Source organism: Tachyglossus aculeatus, chromosome 26, assembly GCF_015852505.1.
Source record: "Tachyglossus aculeatus isolate mTacAcu1 chromosome 26, mTacAcu1.pri, whole genome shotgun sequence".
Taxonomy (NCBI): Eukaryota; Metazoa; Chordata; class Mammalia; order Monotremata; family Tachyglossidae; genus Tachyglossus; species Tachyglossus aculeatus.
Genome location: NC_052091.1, coordinates 9932744 through 9952656, shown reverse-complemented (window position 1 = coordinate 9952656; position 19913 = coordinate 9932744). Strand labels below are relative to the sequence as shown.

Here is a 19913-nt window from a genome sequence, read left to right as displayed (position 1 = left end):
TGGACACAGTCCCTGTCCCATTTGAGGCTCACAGTTTCAATACTCATTTTACAGATATAATAATTATTATTATTATGGTATTTGTTAAGTGCTTACTGTATGCTGAGCACTGTTCTAAGCTCTGGGGTAGATACTGGGTAATCAGATTGTCCTACATGGGGCTCACATTTTTAATCCCCATTTTACAGATGAAGTAACTGAGGCACAGAGAAGTTCAGTGACTTGCCCAAGGTCACACAGCAGACAACTAGCAGAGGCGGGATTAGAACCCATGTTCTCTGACTCCCAAGCCCGTGCTCTTTCCACTAAGCCATAACTGAGGCAAAGAATAGTGAAGTGACTTGCCCAAGATCCCACAAGTAGCAAATCTGGGATTAGAACCCATGACCTTCTGACTCCCAGGCCTGTGCTCTATCCATTACACCATATGGTCTGCTTGGTGTTTTACACCTTGTCTCGATATGATAATAATAATAGTATTTGTTAAGTCTTTCCTATGTGCCAAGCACTGTATTACAATTAGATCAGACACAGTCCCTGTCCCACCTCGAGCTCACAGTCTTGGGGGAGGGTGAACAGATCTTTAATCCCCATTTTACAGCTTAGAAAGCTGAGATGCAGAGAAGTTACTAGCCCAAAGTCACACTGCGGGCAAGTGGGCAGGGCCAGGATCAGAACCCAGGTCTCCTGTCTCCTAGGCCTGTGCTCATTCCACTAGGCCTCGCCACGTCACAACGAGAAGCAGTCTGGCTTAGCAGAAAGAACTCAGGCTTGGGAGTCAGAGGCTGTGGGTTCTAATCCCCGCTCCTCCACTTGTCAACTGTGTGACTTTAGGCAAGTCACTTAACTTCTCTGTGCCTCAGTTACCTCATCTGTAAAATGGGGATTAAGACGTGGGACAACCTGATTACCTTGTATCTACCCCAGTGCTTAGAACAGTGCTTGGCACACAGTAAACACTTAATAAATACCATAATTATTAACCATAGAACTGAATAGGAACATGGTGAGAAACAGAAGGAGGTCAGGTGTAAAAGCAGGAAAACAGATTCCCTTAGAGCCCGTTTCACCCGGAGTTTTCCTGGAGAGTTGATGGGGCAGAAAGAAGCAAGCCTACCCTTGGGGAATTCGATATTAGTGCCATAAAGCTGTAAAACATTTGAGGTTGTTATATCATCTTTGAACAGCCGCCAGGAGTGCTGAGGGACTCAGTCATGTGTGCTGGATGCCAGAAGGCATTAAAATTAGCAACTTCAGGGTGGTACAGTGCTAAGCGCTTAGTACAGTGCTCTGCACACAGTAAGCGCTCAATAAATACGATTGATGATGAGATTCCCAATTTTCAAGTCATTTCAGAGGAAATTGAATAGCCACCCGTATGAGTTATGCTGCGTGTTGGATTCATCCCGCAGGGGAAAAGGGAGAACGATAAAGCGATGGGAAAGTTTTCCTGAGTAATTTCCTTGCAACTGGGTTTTTGCTGGGGGCCATCCCTAAAACTGGAGGCTCCTCTTCATTATATGATGGGATTTGTTGAGTGCTTACTATATGTCAAGTACTGTTCTAAGTGCTGGGGTAGATACAAGCTAATGAAATTGGACACAGTCCCTGTCCCACTTGGGGCTCACAGTCTTAATCCCCATTCTTCAGATGAGGTAACTGAGGCAAAGAACAATGAAGTGACTTGCCCAAAGTCACATAACAGACAAGTGATGGACTGGGATTAGAACCCAGGTCCTTCTGACTCTCAGACCCGGGCTCTGTCCACTAGGCCAATTCTGCTTCCCATCATTCATGGGGAGGGCAAGCCATGGCCTTCTTGAGATGTCCCTGGTGGCCACCTCAGAGAGAAGGTGAGGACCACCTGGAGTGGGATGGGATGCTGGAGAACATTGAGAGGTCGGGTGGCTTTTTAAGGGAAATGCCCCCTGGTTCTTAGGATAGTCAGATGCTCCCCTGAACTGAAGGACTCAGTAAATGCCCTACCAATCAATCCCCAGGAGTATTAACTGAGCACCTGCTATGTGCAGAACACTGAACTAAGTGCTTCAGTGAGTACAATAAGACTAGTAGATGTGCTTTCTGCCCTCGAGATTCTTACCTGGGAAGAAGAGCAGCCTAGTGGAAAGAACTCGGGCCTGGGAGTCAGAAGGTCATGGGTTCTAATCCTGACTCCTCCACTTGTCTGCTGTGTGACCTCAGGCAAGTCACTTCACTTAAGTGGTCCTCAGTGACCTAAAATGGGGATTGAGACTGTGAGCCCCATGTGGGACAGGGACTGTGTCCAACCTGATTTGTTTGTATCCACCCCCAGTGCTTAGTACAGTGCCTGGCACATGGTAAGCACTTAACAAATACCATGAAAAGAAAAGGGAACCTAACTTAGAAGCTGAATGAGAAGGGACTCACTCAAGAGAGCATGTGATTGAGGAGTAACAGCCTGGCTCTGAGGAGGCAGAAGACTGAGATGCTCATCCCAGCCTAGGCTAAGTCCCGTGACCTCTCGGGGCCTCAATTTCCTTAGCTGAAAATGGGGTGATAACACCTGACTTTACTATGTCTGAGATGATTTCCTTGCATCTATCCAAGTGTTTAATACCACAGTCATTATTATTATGGATGTCGTGAGGACAAAAATGAGAGGTCATGTAAAAAAGCTTTGGAACAGAAAGGCGTTCCATGAAGTTGAGGTACCCGTGGGGAAGGGAAGAATGTTGGGTTGTAAGACCAGCCTAGGAATGTTCTCCCCTATCCACCTCTTCCACTGAGTTTCAAACAGAAACTCCTCACTACTGGCTTTAAAGCACTCCACTGTCTTGCCCTTGCTACCTCACCTCACTACTCTCCTACTTACAATCCAGCCCCCACACTCTGCTCCTCTAATGCCAACCTACTCATTGTACCTCAGTCTCATCTATTTCACAGCCAACCCCTCACCCATATCCTGCCTCTGGCCTGGAACATCCTCCTTTCTCATATCTGACAGACAATTACTCCCCTCCCGCTTCAGAGTCTTATTAAGGCCTATCTCCTCCATGAGGCCTTCCCTGACTAAACCTTCTGTTCCTATTCTTCAACTCCTTTCTGCATCGCCCTGACTTGCTCCCTTTATCCATCACCCCCCCTCAGCTCCACAGAACTTATGTCCATATTTGTCACTGATTTATTCACATTAATTATTATTATTATTATTTAATGCCTTTTTTCCCCTCTAGACTGTAAACTCGTTGTTGAGGGGGGAAATGTCTCTGTTATATTGCTTTACTGTCCTCTCTCAAGAGCTTAGTACAATGCTGTGGAGACCATAAGCATTCAGTAAACAGGTTTGAATGACTGACTCCATCCACAATGTAATATGGCTGTTCTCTCTCAGGACGAGTGACACTCTCCAACGTGTCAGAGCGTAAAGACAACATGCGTCTGGGCCTGAGCCTCACCACCAACCCCAAGGATAACAGTTTTGTGGTAAGGACCATGACGTGCCCTCAGTCATTGAGGTACACTGGGCTTGGGAGGGTTTGTGGAGGGGGGGCACATGTTGGGTCGGGGGGGAGTCGCTGTCTTCTCTACCCCCTGGTGCACGGGGCCAACTTGGATGTTCACCCTTCCAGTCTTCAATGGCCTTGTTTCCACAGCATTTTGGACTGAACTCCCAGCCTCACTCTTCCCAAGTCTCCAAGAAGTCTGGAGAATGACCTTAGGTTGCTCCTTTCCTTCTGGAGTGAGGAAATGGAGCCAGTTTTTTTAAATAGTATTTGTTTAGTGCTTACTATGTGCCAGGCACTGTACTAAGCACAGGAGTAGATACAAGCTGATCAGGTAGGACATAGTCCCTTCCCCAGATGGGGCTCACAGTCTTAACCCCAATTTTACAGATGAGGGAAATGAGGCCCAGAGAAGTGAAGGGACTTGCCCAAGTTCACACAGCAGATAAGTGGTGGGGGCGGGATTAGAACCCAAGTCCTCCTGACTCACAGGCTCAAGTTCTATCCACCAGACCTACTGCTTCTCAAGTTAAGTCACTTCTGGTTCCAGTTTAAGCTATTGGGCTCAGATTAGAGCTGGACCAGTTAGGAGCTCTCCTAGGACGAGTCCACTCTGGTGAACAATGGAGCCTTGGGTCTCCTCTCTACCTGCCCCAGAGCACATATTTGTAATTTTATTTATTTCTATTATGTCTGTCTCCCCCTATAGACTGTAAGCTCATTTTGAGCAGTGAATATATCTGATATTTTGTTTTATTGTATTCTCCCAAACTTTTAGTATAGTGCTCTGCACATAGTAAGCACTCAATAAATATGACTGACTAATTCAGGCTAGGTCTTTCTGGACCTGAAGATTCCAAAGTAAACTGGGGAGGTTTCAGATCTCCAAGGGGATTCTGGGTAGGAGATTTGTAGGTCAATGTGCCCTTCCCCTCTCTAAACCATATGTCTGCCAGCGAGGAGAAAGTGGACAAAGGAATTAGATCACCTCCCAACAACAGGGGACTGTTTAGTGGAACGACTGACTCTAAAGGGGGATTTAATCCCTGTTCTCCCTCCTACCTAAACTATGAGCCCCATGTGGGACAGGGATTGGGTCCTAACTTATTAACTTGTATCTTCCCCAGAGCTTAGAATGATGCTTGACACATAGTAAGTGTTTAACAAAATAATAATAATGATAATACTAACAGTAGTAATAATAGCAATAATAATGATGACAACAACGAAACCCATTTCTCCCAGCATGAAACCAGTTTCTCCCAGTTTTAGGACGTTTCTCCAGAGGGACCCCTCAGCACCCTGCACTTACTCCACAGCCTCTGGATTCCCCTCCCAGGTTCTTGTGAATTATTGTCTGTAATTCATTCATGTATTTTTTCCATTAATGTCTGTCTCCCCTTGTAGACTTTTAGCTCATTGTGGGCAGGGAATGTGTCTATTGTTATATTGTACTCTCCCAAGTGTACAAAGGTACAGTGCTTTGCACACTGTAATTGCTCAATAAATATGACAATGATTGAAACGAATAGTGTTGTACCTTAGCTGTGGACCTTGGAGCAGAAATTACAATGGCAAGAGGTTTGGGGTGAAAAGAGGAGAAATAGACACAAGAGTAACCAGTACTGTACTGGGAACAATCCAGCTGAAAAGCAGACTGTCCAATATAAGCCAGACCACTGACCACCTAAGACCTATTGGGTTTTGGGTTTTTTAGGGGAGTGGGCATGTGGTTGTTGTTTTGCCCCTGTGAGCCAGATACATCAGCAGTTGACTATGTAAGTGCCTACTCCTGACCTTGCTTCAAGCACCCTAGAGGAAGGAGGACAGGAGTTAAAGGACAGATTTCCTTCCCAATAATAATAATAACGTGGTATTTTTTAAGCACTTAAAATATGCCAAGCAATATCCGAAGTGCTGGAGGAGTTACAAGATAACCAGATTGGACACAGTCCCTGTCCCACCTGGGGCTCATGGTCTTAAACAGGAGGAGAATGAGTATTTGATCCCCATTTTACAGATGAGAAAATTGAGGCCCAAATGAATTGACTAGCCCAAGGTCACAAAAGAGGTAAGTGAGAAGAACCGTGACCTAGTTGCAAGAGATTGGGCCTGGGAGTCATAAGGACCTGGGTTCTAGTCCCGGTGCCAACACTTGTCTGCTGTGTGATCTTGGGCAAGTCACTTCACTTCTCTGGGCCTCAGTTATCTCATCTGTAAAAGGGGATTAAGTCTGGGAGGCCCATGTAGGACAGGGACTGTGTCCAACCTGATTAGCCTGTATCTACCCCAGTGCTTAGAACAGTGCTGGGCACACAGTAAGAGTTTAACAAATTCCATCACAATAATAATAATTTTGAAGGAGGGAGAAAGTCCCTTCCAATTCTCACTTCTAAGATTTGGTACCCAGGGCCTCACATTGGATGGTTATCTTTTCTAGGCCTGCAGCCCGCTCTGGTCTCACGAATGTGGCAGCTCCTACTACACCACGGGGATGTGCTCCAGGGTGAACGCCAACTTCAGATTCTCCAAGACTGTGGCCCCAGCTCTCCAGAGTACGTTGCTAGATAGCTACTCCCTCAGGCCTGGTCCCATATTGCTCTAGGAGAGTTTTAGGGCTTTAATAGCTTCAGCCTGGTGGCCAAAGCCTATCTGGGTGTGGAGGTAAAGGTGGAGGTAGGGATGGAAGGAAACCATTCTAGAAAATTTCCCTCAGAGACGTGATGCCTCCTGACACCTGGGAGTCATTCTTCTCAATCAACCAGTCGTATTTGTTAAGCACTTACTATGTGCAGAGCATTGTAATAAGTGCTTGGGAGAGTACAGTTCAACAGAATTAGCAGACACGTTCCCTGCCCATAATGAGCTGACAGTCTAGAGAGGAAGACAGGCATTAATATGAATAAATAATAATTGATTTGCTTACTAGACTGTAAGCTCCTTTGCATATCAGGGTTGCACCAATATTCTACCAGTCTTGACTAAGGGAGGGAGAGTCAAGCAGAGGCATACCTATTTCATTCCTAGTTTGGGCAGTGGCTAGCAAGTGGAAGGCAATCTGTTACAAGTCAAAACTCACCTGTGTTGGGCAGCAGTGGCATGGGAGAGAGTCGAGGGTGGAGATTCAAGCTTATTGAGTGGAAGGAGGCAATGATAAACCACTTCCATATTTTTTCCAAAAAACTCTATGGAACCACTTCTAGAACGATTGCAGATGGAGTTGGTGCATTCTGGGAGAGATGAGACCATGGTATCACTATGGGTCAGAGATGACTCGACAGTATAAGGCAAGACAGGTTTCTTTACTAGATTGTAAGCTTCTTCTGGATAGGGGTCATGTCTAGCCCCACGTGGAACAGGAACTGTGTCCAACCCAATTTACTTGTATCCACCCCAGTGCTTAGTACAGTGCCCATCACATAGTAAGCACTTAACAAATAACACAATAGTGTGGCTCAAAGGAAAGAGCCTGGGCTTGGGAGTCAGAGGTCACGGGTTCTAATCCCGGCTTTGCCACTTTTCTGCTGTGTGACTTTGGGCAAGTCACTTAACTTCTCTGGGCCTCAGTTACCCATCTGTAAAATGGGTATTAAGACTGTGAGCCCCACGTGGGAAAACCTGATCACCTTGTTTCTACCCCAGTGCTTAGAACGGTGCTTTGCACATAGTAAGTGCTCAACAAATACCATTATTATTATTATTACTAATATTACCAATGCTATTGTGTTTCACCCTCCCAAAGGCTTAGTACAGTGCACTCAGTAAGCACTCAATAAATACCAGTGAATGGACTGATTGATACCGATTGATTGATCCTCAATTAGGGCAGACCAGCAAGGGGATGGTCAGAGCCTGTAGAAAGAGATATCAAGATGGATATGAGAAAGAAGTTCTGGACTGAAACCCTGGAACAGATTGTGATGGGAATTTGTGAAATTCCATTTCATGGAGAGATAGCTCCATTAAAAAGATGGCTCCAAAACAGGCCTGCCCAGACAGGAGGCTGGATTAGATTATATTGAACCTATCAGCCCAAGGATTTTGAGATTCTAGATACCTGATTGTAAGGGTTATGAGAGATGTCTCACATGGGCTTGGGCAACTCCATCCTCCTTCATGACCAGCAGGTCTCTGTTCTCCCCATTTCCAAAAGCCTATTATAATTACATCTCCTCCAGGGAGCCTTCCCAGACTAATCTTTCATCTTCCCGCACTACTGTATCACCCATGAACTTCAGTCCTCATCTCCTAAGCACTTAGATACCACACTCCCAAAGCATGTCTGTCCATATGTTTAAATTCAGATGCCTCCTCTACCTGTAATTTATTTTAGTATTGAACTCCCTTTAAGAGAATGTAAGCTCCTTGAGGCCAAAAATCATGCCTACCAACTTTATTGTACTCACCAAAGTGCTTAATCCAGGGCTCTGCACAGAGTAAGCAGTCGATAAATATTACTGATAGATTGATAATGAATATTTCTTTTCTTTCTTCAGGGTGCCAGACATACATGGACATAATAATAGTTCTGGATGGTTCCAATAGCATATACCCCTGGGTGGAAGTTCAGCATTTCCTCATCAACATTTTAAAGAAGTTTTACATCGGTCCTGGTCAGATCCAGGTGAGTGCCTAGAGAGGCCACAGTTGGCACTGGAGAACTCTGGACATTGAGATAACATAACATTATATAACATCCATGCATAACCCCGGCCACTCAGCATGACGGGGTGACTTTTCAGTTGTCATTTTGTGGCAGTCCACCAAGCTCACCCCAACCTAGAGTGTGTCTCAGGAGGGGGACTCCTGACCCCCCTTCCTGCCCCAATTGCTCCAGAGTCAGACTTTCATTCATGCATTTATTCAATCATATTTATTGAGCACTTAGTGTGTGCAGAACATTGTACGAAGCTCTTGGGAAGTACAAATTGGCAACATATAGAGGAGGTCAATCAATCAATCAATCGTATTTATTGAGCACTTACTGTGTGCAGAGCACTGTACTAAGCACTTGGGAAGTACAAGTTGGCAAAATACAGAGACAGTCCCTACCCAACAGTGGGCTCACAGTCTAGAAGGGGGAGACAGAGAACAAAACCAAACATATTAACAAAATAAAATAAATAGAATAGATATGTACAAGTAAAATAAATAAATAGAGTAATAAATATGTACAAACATATATACATATGTACAGGTGCTGTGGGGAAGGGAAGGAGGTAAGACGGTGGGGACGGAGAGGGGGAAGAGGGGGAGAGGAAGGAGGGGTCTCAGCCTGGGAAGGCCTCCTGGAGGAGGTGAGCTCTCAGTAGGTCCTTGAAGGGAGGAAGAGAGCTAGCTTGGCGGATGTGGGGAGGGAGGGCATTCCAGGCCAGGGGGATGACGTGGGATGGGGGTCGACAGCGGGACAGGCACGGTGAGGAGATTAGCGGCAGAGGAGCAGAGGGTGCAGAGTGGGCTGTAGAAGGAGAGAAGGGAGGTGAGGTAGGAGGGGGCGAGGTGATGGAGAGCCTTGAAGCCGAGGGTAAGGAGTTTCGGCCTGATGCGCAGATTGATTGGTAGCCACTGGAGATTTTTGAGGAGGGGAGTGACATGCCCAAAGCGTTTCTGGACAAAGACAATCCGGGCAGCAGCATGAAGTATGGATTGAAGTGGGGAGAGACACGAGGATGGGAGATCAGAGAGGAGGCTGATGCAGTAGTCCAGACGGGATAGGATGAGAGCTTGAACGAGCAGGGTAGCGGTTTGGATGGAGAGGGAAGGGCAGATCTTGGCAATGTTGCGGAGCTGAGACCGGCAGGTTTTGGTAACGGCTTGAATGTGAGGTCCTACCCAACAACAGGCTCACAGTCTAGAAGGGGGAGGCAGACAACAAAACAAAACAAGTAAACGGGTGTCAGTTGTTCCCGTGAGCACAGGCACTACTACCAAGCCAAGGAACTTGGCAGCAGGAGCTGAGCGAGGGAAGGTCTGTGTATTGAAAATGAAAACTCCAGATATAAAGGCATATTAGGATCAGAACAGCTGAAACCCAAACTGACCAGCAGAAAATGGAACAGCTGGTCACCATCTAAGTTTCTTAGGATGATACGTGGTCCTTTCCTTGGTGAGGTTTTTTTTTTATCTTTCTGTGGGTAAGAAGATCCATTCCTTCCTACAGGCCTGGAGACTGCCAAGTATCTTTCCTTCAGCCAACAAGCAGATAGAGCCAGACCCTTCCACTGGGGTGGGAGGGGACTTCTCTATTCAGCCACCCACTTTTGGCCAGAAGGGTTAGCTGGACAGAAAAAATCATCTTTGTTGAGCCAATGTGATACTTGACCTTAAAGAGGCAGATTGGAGAAACCATGTGAACACAATAAATACTTCCTAGATGTGGAATGTGCCAAGTTTAAAAAACAAATACTGCACTTTGGCAAACCCAGAAATATTGGGATAGGATTGGGGTAATAATGATTCAGGAATTTATTAAGCACTTGCTCTGTACCAGCAACATGCAGAGCATTGGGGTAGGCAGAGATAACGAAATCCAACATGATGCCTGTCCTACCCAAAGCTCCTACACGAAGCTCACAGTTTAAAAGGGAGGGTAATCGGGTGGTTTATCCCATATTACAAATGAGGAAACAGAATTCCAGAACTTGAGTGACCTGCGGATCACGCAGCAGACAAGTGACAGAGTGGAATAAGAGAGTGGATAAGTAGGAGGGAGATAGTTGTTGGAGTGCTTTAAAGCTGTTTTTAACATCAGCATTCATGCAGGAAGAACAAGAGGAGAAGCAGTGTGGTCTAGTAGAAGGAGCAGGGCCAGGGAGTCAGGTGACCTGGGTTCTAATTCCAGTTCTGCCCCTTGCCTGCTGTGTGATCTTGGGCAAGTCTCTTAATTTTTCTGTGCCTCAATTTCCTCATCTGTAAAAAGGGGGTTAAATAACTGTTCTCCCTCCGCTTAGATTGTGAGCCCTACATGGGGATAGGGGCTGTGTTCAATCTGACTATATTGTTGTAATAATAATAATAATAACCTTTATTAAGCACTTACTATGTGCCAAGCACTATATTAAGGGCTGGGGTAGACACAAGATAATCAAGTCAGATACAGCCCTTGTCCTGCTGGGGGCTCACTGTTTAAGTAGGAAGGAGAACAGATATTAAATCCCCATTTTATAGATGAGGCTACTGAAACTGAGAGAAGTTAAGTGATTTGCCCAGGGTCACCCAAAAAGAAAGTGGCAGACCTGGGATTAGAACCCAGGCCCTCAAATCCCAGGCCCATGCTCTTTCCACTAGGCCATCCTGCAGCACTGGACAAATGCCACAGTTATTATTATTAGTGGCATTATTAAGATTTATTTTTATCATTAATAATCCATGTACAATCCAGACTATATTCTTAGGTAGAAATCCCTCCAGGAAGGAGCGTTATAATTCTTTTGAGGACTTGGTTTCTAATCCTGGCTCTCCTACTTGTCTGCTGCATGACCTTGGACAAATCACTTCACTTCTCTGTGCCTCAGTTTGCTCATCTGTAAAATGGGGGTTAAGATTGTGAGCCCCATGTGGGACATGGACTTTGTCCGATCTGATTAGCTTGTATCTGCTCCAGTTCTTAGTACAGTGTCTGGCATATAGTAAGTGCTTAACAAATATCATTTTAAAAAAATGCTTAACAAGGAACTATCCATACCCATATACTCCCAAGTCTATCCTGCTCAGTGAGTTGGGAAAATCAGCAGCCGCTTGGGGTCTCCAGGGAGGTACAACAGGGAACCCGGAGAGTCTCATCTTAACCCCTGAAAACTGGTGTCCTGTTCCCCTTCCCAGGTCGGCGTGGTTCAGTACGGAGAGGACGTCGTCCATGAGTTTCACTTAAGTGACTACAGGTCGGTAAAAGATGTGGTGGAAGCCGCTAGTCACATTGAGCAGAGAGGAGGTACAGAAACCCGGACAGCGTACGGGATAGAATTTGCTCGGTAAAATCTCCTAACCAGACTCCCGTCTATTACGCGCGGCCAGCTGGGGGTATGGTGTGCCTGGTGTAGGCCAGAGATGAAGTGGTTGCTTTCCTGATGTTCCTCTGCAGCCAGAGAATTAGAGTTCCCGTATGAACAGTGAGAGATGATTTAAGCCCTTAAGCCAAGTCACCGCCTGGCACAACCAGAGTTTAGACCAGTTTGGAAATTTATTGCCCACATGCTTTGTGCCTCCTGTTTGGCTATTCATTCCCCTAATTTCATACTAGAATCCACACATCCTGTAGAATTTGGTGCATAGAAAGTGCATCTCCCCAGCAGTTCCTCAAACTTTGTTTGACTTGAGGGGGTGCCTTCGTCCCCTCTCTCCTCTGCCCCCCGACCCCAACATTCAATTAGTTTAAATTTGAACGGAGCCCTTGGCCCAAAGGAAAATCCAATCCCGGCCTGAGGGGCCTCACCAGGAGACATAGGAGAGGTTGGTGATGAAGCAGTTTTGGTCACCGCCATTAGAAGAGTTTTCTTTCCCCCCACCCTGTGTTCCTCACTCGTACTAGCTGGGTTCATGGACAGGGATATGGTATGATATGCTAGAGAAGCAGCATGGCTTAGTGGAAAGAGCACAGGCTTGGGAGTCAGAGAACGTGGATTCTAATCTCAGCTCTGCCACTTGTCAGCTGTGTGACCTTGGACAAGCCACACACCTTCTCTGTGCCTCAGTTCCCTCATCTGTAAAATGGGGATTAAGACTGTGAGCCCCAAATGGGACAACCTGATTACCTTGTAACTACCGTAGTGCTTAGAACAGTGCTTGGCACATAGTAAGTGCTTAACAAATACCATTATTATTATTATTATTATTATTACAATAATTTCAAGTTTACCAGAAATAATCACCCTCCAACAATATCCTCCCAGAATCTTTCCTGCCCCTGGCTTCCAACGCACACATGGGCATGAGGTTGATGCTATTCCAAGTGTGACAGGTCCGGTCGCCTCCCTTCCCTGCCCCCATCAACACTTCCTGAAACAAGCCCCCACTGGCCCCCCGGTTCTGCTCAGGGCCCCCAACTTGTATGCGGATGAGTCAGGAACCTGTGCCCAAGTGCCAGATGACTGGGTTGTTCCCATTCCCTTTCATGCTCTTGTGACTCACCCCACTAAAGCCAAAAACAGGAGCTTCCCAGCATGGTGGATTGCACCCCTTCACCTGCTCCGTGCCCCCACCCCCTGACCAGAAATAACCTCTGCTCTGAGGGGCCTTGGGGCCGACTCTGATTCCAGCTCCGAAGCCTTCCAGAAGGGCGGGAGAAAAGGCGCGAAGAAGGTGATGATCGTGATCACGGACGGGGAGTCGCATGACAGCCCGGACCTGGAGCAGGTGATCGACGCCAGTGAGAAAGACAACATCACCCGCTATGCCGTGGCGGTAGGTCTCTTTCCACCCTGACCTCCCAACCACTTAGTACAGTGCTTAGCATGCAGTAAGTGCACATATTAAGGTCTGTCATCTAAGTTAAGTTTAGAGGTCACCTAAACTGTAAGCTCACTGTGGGCAGGGAATATATCTGTTTATTGTTATATTGTACTCTCTCAGGCATTTTGTACAGTGCTCTGCCCTCAGTAAGTGCTCAATAAATATGATTGAGTGAATGATGTTTCGGTCGCTTGGGGTCTCTGACCAGACCCTGTGGGTGTCCACCCACATATCCCCAGCCACAGCTGTGAGCCCACCCAAGGGTTCCAGAAAATGACCCCCAGGCCTTGTGCCAAACCATGGGACCTATGGGAAAGAGCACAGGACTGGCTCCCAGAAGACCTGGGTTCTAGTCCAGGCTCCTCCGCTTGCCTGCTGTGCATGACCTTGGGCAAGTTTGGTTGTGGGGTGATTTGTGGTCTTCTTTATTGCTTATAATGTGCCAAGCCCTGTGATAAGCACTGGGGTAGATACAGGATAACCACATCAGAGCCGGACCCTGTCCCATGTGGAGCTCACAGTTAAAGAGGGACGGAACAGGTATTTTATCCCTGTTTTACAGGGGAGGAAATTGAGGCCCAAAGAAGTTAAGTGATGTGCCCAAGGTCTCACAGCAGGGAAGTGGTGGAGCCAGGACTACCCAAGTCACCTGACTCCCAGATCAATGATTTTCCCATAAGGCCATGCTGCTTCTCAAGTCACTTTACTTCTTTGGGCTTCAGTCCCAAAAGGCCGGTGGTTTGGGGTTGCAGCAGTAAAGAGAAAGGCCAGATCTGTTTTTGCATTGCAACTATAGGTGCTTGGCTACTACAACCGGAGAGGAATCAACCCAGAAGCATTTCTGAGTGAGATAAAATACATAGCAAGTGACCCAGACGACAAGCATTTCTTTAACGTCACGGATGAAGCTGCTTTAAAAGATATTGTGGATGCCCTCGGAGACAGGATATTCAGCTTGGAAGGTGAGGGGAGCCCATTTCTGCATTTGGTCCAGGGTCTTTGATCTTCAGACCTGCCCGGAACTCAGGCTGGAGAACTGTTGGGCTTGTTACTGTAATGTCAGGGGGCCATGAGATTTCATCTTAGAATGTAGATTTCACTAGACTCTAGACTCATTGTAGTCGGGGAGCATGTCTACCAACTCTATTATTTTGTATCCGTCTGTCAATCATGTATTGAGTGCTTGCTATGTGCAGAGCACTGTACTAAAACAATTGGGAGAGTACAATGTAATAGAATTAGCAAGCATGTTCCCTGACCATAAAGAGCTTTCACTCTCCCAAATGCTTAGTACAATGTTCTGCGAATAGTAAGGACTCAGTAAATTTGAATGATGGATAATGGAAGGAGACTTCCTTGGGGAGTAACATTCTTCCCTTAGAGAAGCTAAAGGCCCGTGGGCATAGTTAGGTGGGGTTAGGTGGCTGCCATTATCCTTCCCTTGACAGTTCCAGCTCAACAGGACACTGCCCAACTTGTACTTCCCAAGCGCTTAGTACAGTGCTCTGCACACAGCAAGCACTCAATAAATACGATTGAATGAATGCTCAACTCCAGGGGCAGAGGGAGAATGGGGGGCTGGCGGAGTCTCTCCCACAGGTTGCCCCAGCCTCTGCCGCTCCCCATCCCTCTTCAGAAATGTACTCCATCCCCTACTACAGGCTGGATGTGTAGAGGCGACTACTGGTTGAGCAGATCCTTGGTCCTTGTCCCTGGGAACACAGTTACCACCTCAAATCTCTTCTCTTTCTTTCAGGAACAAACAAGAATGAAATCTCTTTTGGCCTAGAGATGTCCCAGACTGGATTTTCCTCCCACGTTGTGGAAGTAAGGGCAGAGACGGCAACAGTTTTCACCTTCTCATTCTCTTCTACCTCCCGCTCCTCCCACCACCCTCTGTAGGTTCTTCCTACCCCAGTGGTGTAGGGGTGTCACCGACATGAGGAAACTGTGCAAGATGGCTTCTGGGCTGCCCATACCTATCCATGAAACATATCCAGAGAAGCAGCATGACACAGTGGAGAGAGCACGGGCTTTGGAGTCAGAGGTCATGGGTTCAAATCCCAGCTCCATTAACTGTCAGCTGTGTGACTTTGGGCAAGTCACTTAACTTATCTGGGCCTCAGTTACCTCATCTGTTAAATGGGGATTAAAACTGTGAGCCCCCCGTGGGACAACCTGATTACCTTGTAACCTCCCCAGTGCTTAGAAACGTGCTTTGCACATAGTAAGTGCTTAACAAATACCATAATTATTATTATTATTATTATGAAAGCCCAAACGAATGACACTTGTCATCCCAGAGAAAAATTGCTCCAACCTAAAAAGACCCAGGTGTAAATTTCTGGTCCACTGGGATTCCAGGAGAAGGATGTTTAGACATCTATAACCTTGAAGTGTGATCTAATGGCCCCCTGACATTACAGTAATCAAGGGTATTTAATGACAGCATACTGTGTGCTGAGTAGTCAGTTTCATTTGTTGAGCGTTTACTATGTGCAGAGCACTGTACTAAGTACTGGGGAGAGTACAATATAACAGTCACATTCCCTGCAATGAACTTACAGTCTAGAGGGGGAGACAAGTGTTAATATAAATAAAATACAGATATGGACATAAGTGCTGTGGAGCTGGGTTGGGGGATGAATAAAGGGAGCCAGTCAGGGTGATGCAGAAGGGAGAGGAAGAAGAGGAAAGGAGGGTTTAGTCAGGGAAGGCCTCTTGGAGATGTAACTTCAATAAGGCTTTGAAGCAGGGAAGAGTAGTAGAAAATGAGGAGGGAAGGTCATGGGTTCCAAGCCAGAGGAACTTGTGAGTGAGGGGTCAGTGACAAGACAGATGAGATTGAGGCACACTGAAAAAGTTTAGCATTAGAGAAGCAAAGTGTGTAGTCTGGGTTGTAGAAGGAGAGTAGCAAGGAGAAGTAGTAGGAGAACCTGTCCACATGTTTTGTTTTGTTGTTTGTCTCCCCCTTCTAGACTGTGAGCCCGTTGTTGGGTAGAGACTGTCTCTTTATGTTGCGAACTTGTACTTCCCAAGCGCTTAGTACAGTGCTCTGCAAACAGTAAGCGCTCAATAAATATGATTGAATGAATGAATGAATAGAAAGGGGTGAGGTGATTGAGTGCTATCATTTGGTTGAGTCCAATAGAACAGAGTTGGTAGACATGTTTCCTGCCCACAAAGAGCCTATAATTCATTCACTCATTCAGTCATATTTATTGAGTTCTTACTGTTTGCAGAGCACTGTACTAAGCACTTGGGAAGTACAAGTTCGCAACGTATACAGAGGCACAAGCCTTCTAAGCTCAGTCCGATCCCTACCCTTAAGCCTGAGATAGGGGGAAAGTTCAGGCCATGAGACCAGAGAGCCCATAATTCAGAATTATGCAGAATTTTGACAGTCACCATCCAGCTTGTCCCCCTGGGTACCACAAGGATACAGTCCAGAGGGGTGAGGTAAAGCCTCCTGGGTAAAACAAGCCCTCCTGTTCCCTCTGGAAAAGCTAGGACAGAACATGCTAGAAGGAAGAATGGAGGAGTTACTGGCCTGAAGCAAAGGATGGTCGCAAAGAGGGAAGAAAACAATGGGAGGAGGGAGAGAGCGATGGGGCCTGAGTTAGCAAGCAAGAGGCCTCCATAGAGTCCAGGTTGGCCCTCATAGAGACTGGCTTAGGCCAGAAATTTGGGCCTCAGCCTCCCCTGAACCCGGCCTCCTCAAGCCTGATCTGACCCAGAACCCACAGCCGCCCATGCAGAATTTACCAGAAGGTTCTGGGGCAACGGCCAAGTACCACAGAGCCCCCTAGAAATGTGCTCCAGACAAAGTGAGGCTCACCATTCATTCATTCAATAGTATTTATTGAGCGCTTACTGTGTGCAGAGCACTGTACTAAGCGCTTGGGAAGTACAAGTTGGCAACATATAGAGACGGTCCCTACCCAACAGCGGGCTCACAGTCTAGAAGGGGGAGACAGACAACAAAACAAAACATATCAACAAAATAAAATAAATAGAATAAATATGTACAAGTAAGATAAATGAATAGAGTAATAAATATGTACATACATATATACAGGTGCTGTGAGGAGGGGAAGGAAGTAAGGGGGGGGGGGGAGGGGGAGGAGTGCAGTTCCCCCCAGCCACTATAGCAATGAAGAGGGAGGGCTCCTGAACCTGACTTTGTGCCAGCCCAACCTGGCCTGAGGACTTAGGTCCTGTGAGGGATCCAGAGCCAAGCACAGACCGGGCAAGGGGGTGCTAGGTTGGGGGTGCCATCAGCGACTTGGATGGGAGGGATTTCAGTAGCACATACAGGAAGGATTAGCATCTCCTTGGAGATCATTCCAACAGCCAGATGGAAGGATTCTGGTTTCTGCTGTCAGGGATTTGAAAATGTGCCAGAAGACACTGCTTATGTTCATGCCCCATCTTACTGCACCTCTCCTTGGCACTTGGGCTCACTAGCATTTTTCCTGTGACCAGTTCATGCAGCCCAAACTAGATCCTAGAATCCCTTGAGGCTCTTTGTTCTAATTCCCACTTGAATAGATCAGTGTTTTAGAAGCCCCTAATCTCCCAGCAAAGGCAGACCACTGAGTCAAGATAAAGATAACCCCAGAGGGCTCCTAGTCTATTAATGTCTCTCTCCCCTCTCTTTTTTCTCTTCTGGCTCTCTTTCCTCTCCTCTCTCTTCTCTTTTCTCTCTTTTCTCACCTCTCTTCCCTCTCCTCTCTTCTCTCTCCTCTCTTCTCTTTTCTTCCCTTCTCTTCTCTCTGTCTCTTCACCTCAGTCTCTTAACCTCCTCTTGGTCATCTCTCCCAGGCCATTTCTGGTGACTGTTCTATTTAAATATGCACAGCAACAGGAGGGACAAGAGAAACCATAAAACCATTTGTATACAACTCAGGTTGTAAGGGAATGCTGTTATAAGGGATCCCAAATATAGTCTGTGGTTGTGCTTCCTGTGAGTACATGCTTTTGTGGGGGTGCATTTGATGTGTGCTTTGTGATGATGTGTCATTTGGTATATATTTTTATGTGTAGTTTCCTGTTTTATGCATTCTTACTATAATGGTTGAGTGCATGTTCCAGGAGTGTGAGAGCTCAATGTATGTACCTGCTCTGTGAAGGTATGTGATGTGTGTATGATGTTTGTGACTGTTTGATGTCTCTTTGGCCATGCTGTAGGAACATGGCCAGTGAACAGAGAATGGGCCTGGGATTCAGAAAGACCTGAGTTCTAATTTCAGCTCCACCACTAGTCTGCTATGAGACTTTAGGCAAGTCACTTCACTTCTCTGGGCCTCAGTTCTCTCATCTGTAAAATAGGGATTGAGACTGTGAACCCCATGTGGGATAGCGCTCAATAAATACAATTGAATGAATGATAGGGACTGTGTCCAACCTGATTTTCTTGTATCCACCCCAGCGCTTAGTACAGAGCTTGGCACATAGTAAGGGCTTAACGAATACCACAGTTATTATGAATATTATTATTAGTGTGTACTCCAAATGTGTGTGCTTTATGGGTGTGTTCTGGTATAAAGGTGGTTTAAAGGGCTAGGCTGGAACAGTGAAATCTGCTTGTTGATCAGTGAGAAAAGGAAAATGCATTAGTTTTCAAATACATATTGAACTACCTGTTTGTAACTCCCCCTTCTGTAGCTGCCAACTTTTAAATGGGTCTAATAATGGCTTTTAAATCAATAGGTTACCTCCGTTACCTCATCTGTAAAATAGGGATAAAAACTATGAGCCAGGTATGGGACATGGACTGTGTCCAACCCAATTACTTGTATCTATCCGGCACTTAGAACAGTGCCTGGTACACAGTAAGCACTTAACGAATACCATAAAATTAAAAGACTCTAATCCCCAGCTTTCGGCTGTGTGATCTTGGGCAAGTCACTTTACTTCTCTGGGCCTCAGTTACCTCATCTGCAAAATGAGGATTAAAGACTATGAGCCCCATGTGAGACAGGGACTATGTCCAACCTGATTAGCTTGTGCCTACCCAACCTGATTAGCTTGTATCTACCCCAATGCTTTGAACAGTGCTTGGCACATAGGTGCTTAACAAATAACATGAGGCTGTTGGCAATGATTGTGACCCAACTCTGTCACCAGGCTCAATCTGAACTCATCAGGAAAGGCCAGGGATGTAAATGGATTCAATCAGGGGGTCAGAGAATGGAGTTTCAAGGAAGTGGCCTAGTGGATAGAGCCCAGACCCGGGAGTCAGAAGGACCTGGGTTCTAATCCAGATTCCACCAATTGCCTGCTGTATGAACCTGGGCAAGTCACTTCACAAGTCCCGGCTCTACCACTTGTCAGCTGTGTGACCTTGTGCAAGTCACTTCATTTCTCTGGGCCTCAGTTACCTCATCTGTAAAATGGGGATTAAGATTGTGAGCCCCATGTGGGACATGGAATGTGGCCAACCAGATTACTTCATAACTACCCCAGTGCTTAGAACAGAGTCTGGCACATAATAAGTGCTTAATAAATACCATGAGAAAAGAAAGTGTGTTTTAGTTCCTGGGAAACCCCTCGAACACCAGAGTCCCTGTAGGCTTTGCAGCATTTGGGATCTGCTCCCGAGCCAGAGAACCTCTTCGGGATTCTGCATTCTCCAAAGGCAGCGCCTCTCGCCCCACTGGGCAATATTAAGTTGCCCAGAGGAGGCCCAGAAGGAGTCCGGCATTTCCGTTCCTCTCGGAGGGAGATCTGAGCCAGAGCACGTCAATCTTCTGGTGAAATTTCCATCGCCCTGTTTACGGAAAGTGATACTTGAGTGCGGTCCAGGATTTCAGTCTTGAAGATGTGATGAATGAACTCTGGGATCCAAACCACCTCTGTCTGGCAGCCAGGGCAGCCCTGGTCAAAGCATGTCAGAGATCCAGCCTGAGAACCCTGGGTGAGATGCCCTGCTCGGCAGCCACATCATCTGCTGGAAATGGTGGCCGTGGAGGCTTCCTG

General features: G+C 46.5%; 1 protein-coding gene across 1 annotated transcript in view; it reads left to right on the top strand.

Moving 5' to 3' along the window:
* Nucleotides 1–19913, top strand: part of ITGA11 (integrin subunit alpha 11) — a 139680-nt gene that overhangs the window by 71203 nt on the left and 48564 nt on the right. Inside the window, exons 4-10 of the mRNA XM_038767246.1 lie at nt 3374–3465; nt 5926–6040; nt 7982–8109; nt 11307–11455; nt 12740–12884; nt 13729–13894; nt 14689–14759. Coding sequence (XP_038623174.1) covers nt 3374–3465; nt 5926–6040; nt 7982–8109; nt 11307–11455; nt 12740–12884; nt 13729–13894; nt 14689–14759 — 866 coding nt within the window. The remainder of the gene's footprint in view (nt 1–3373; nt 3466–5925; nt 6041–7981; nt 8110–11306; nt 11456–12739; nt 12885–13728; nt 13895–14688; nt 14760–19913) is intronic.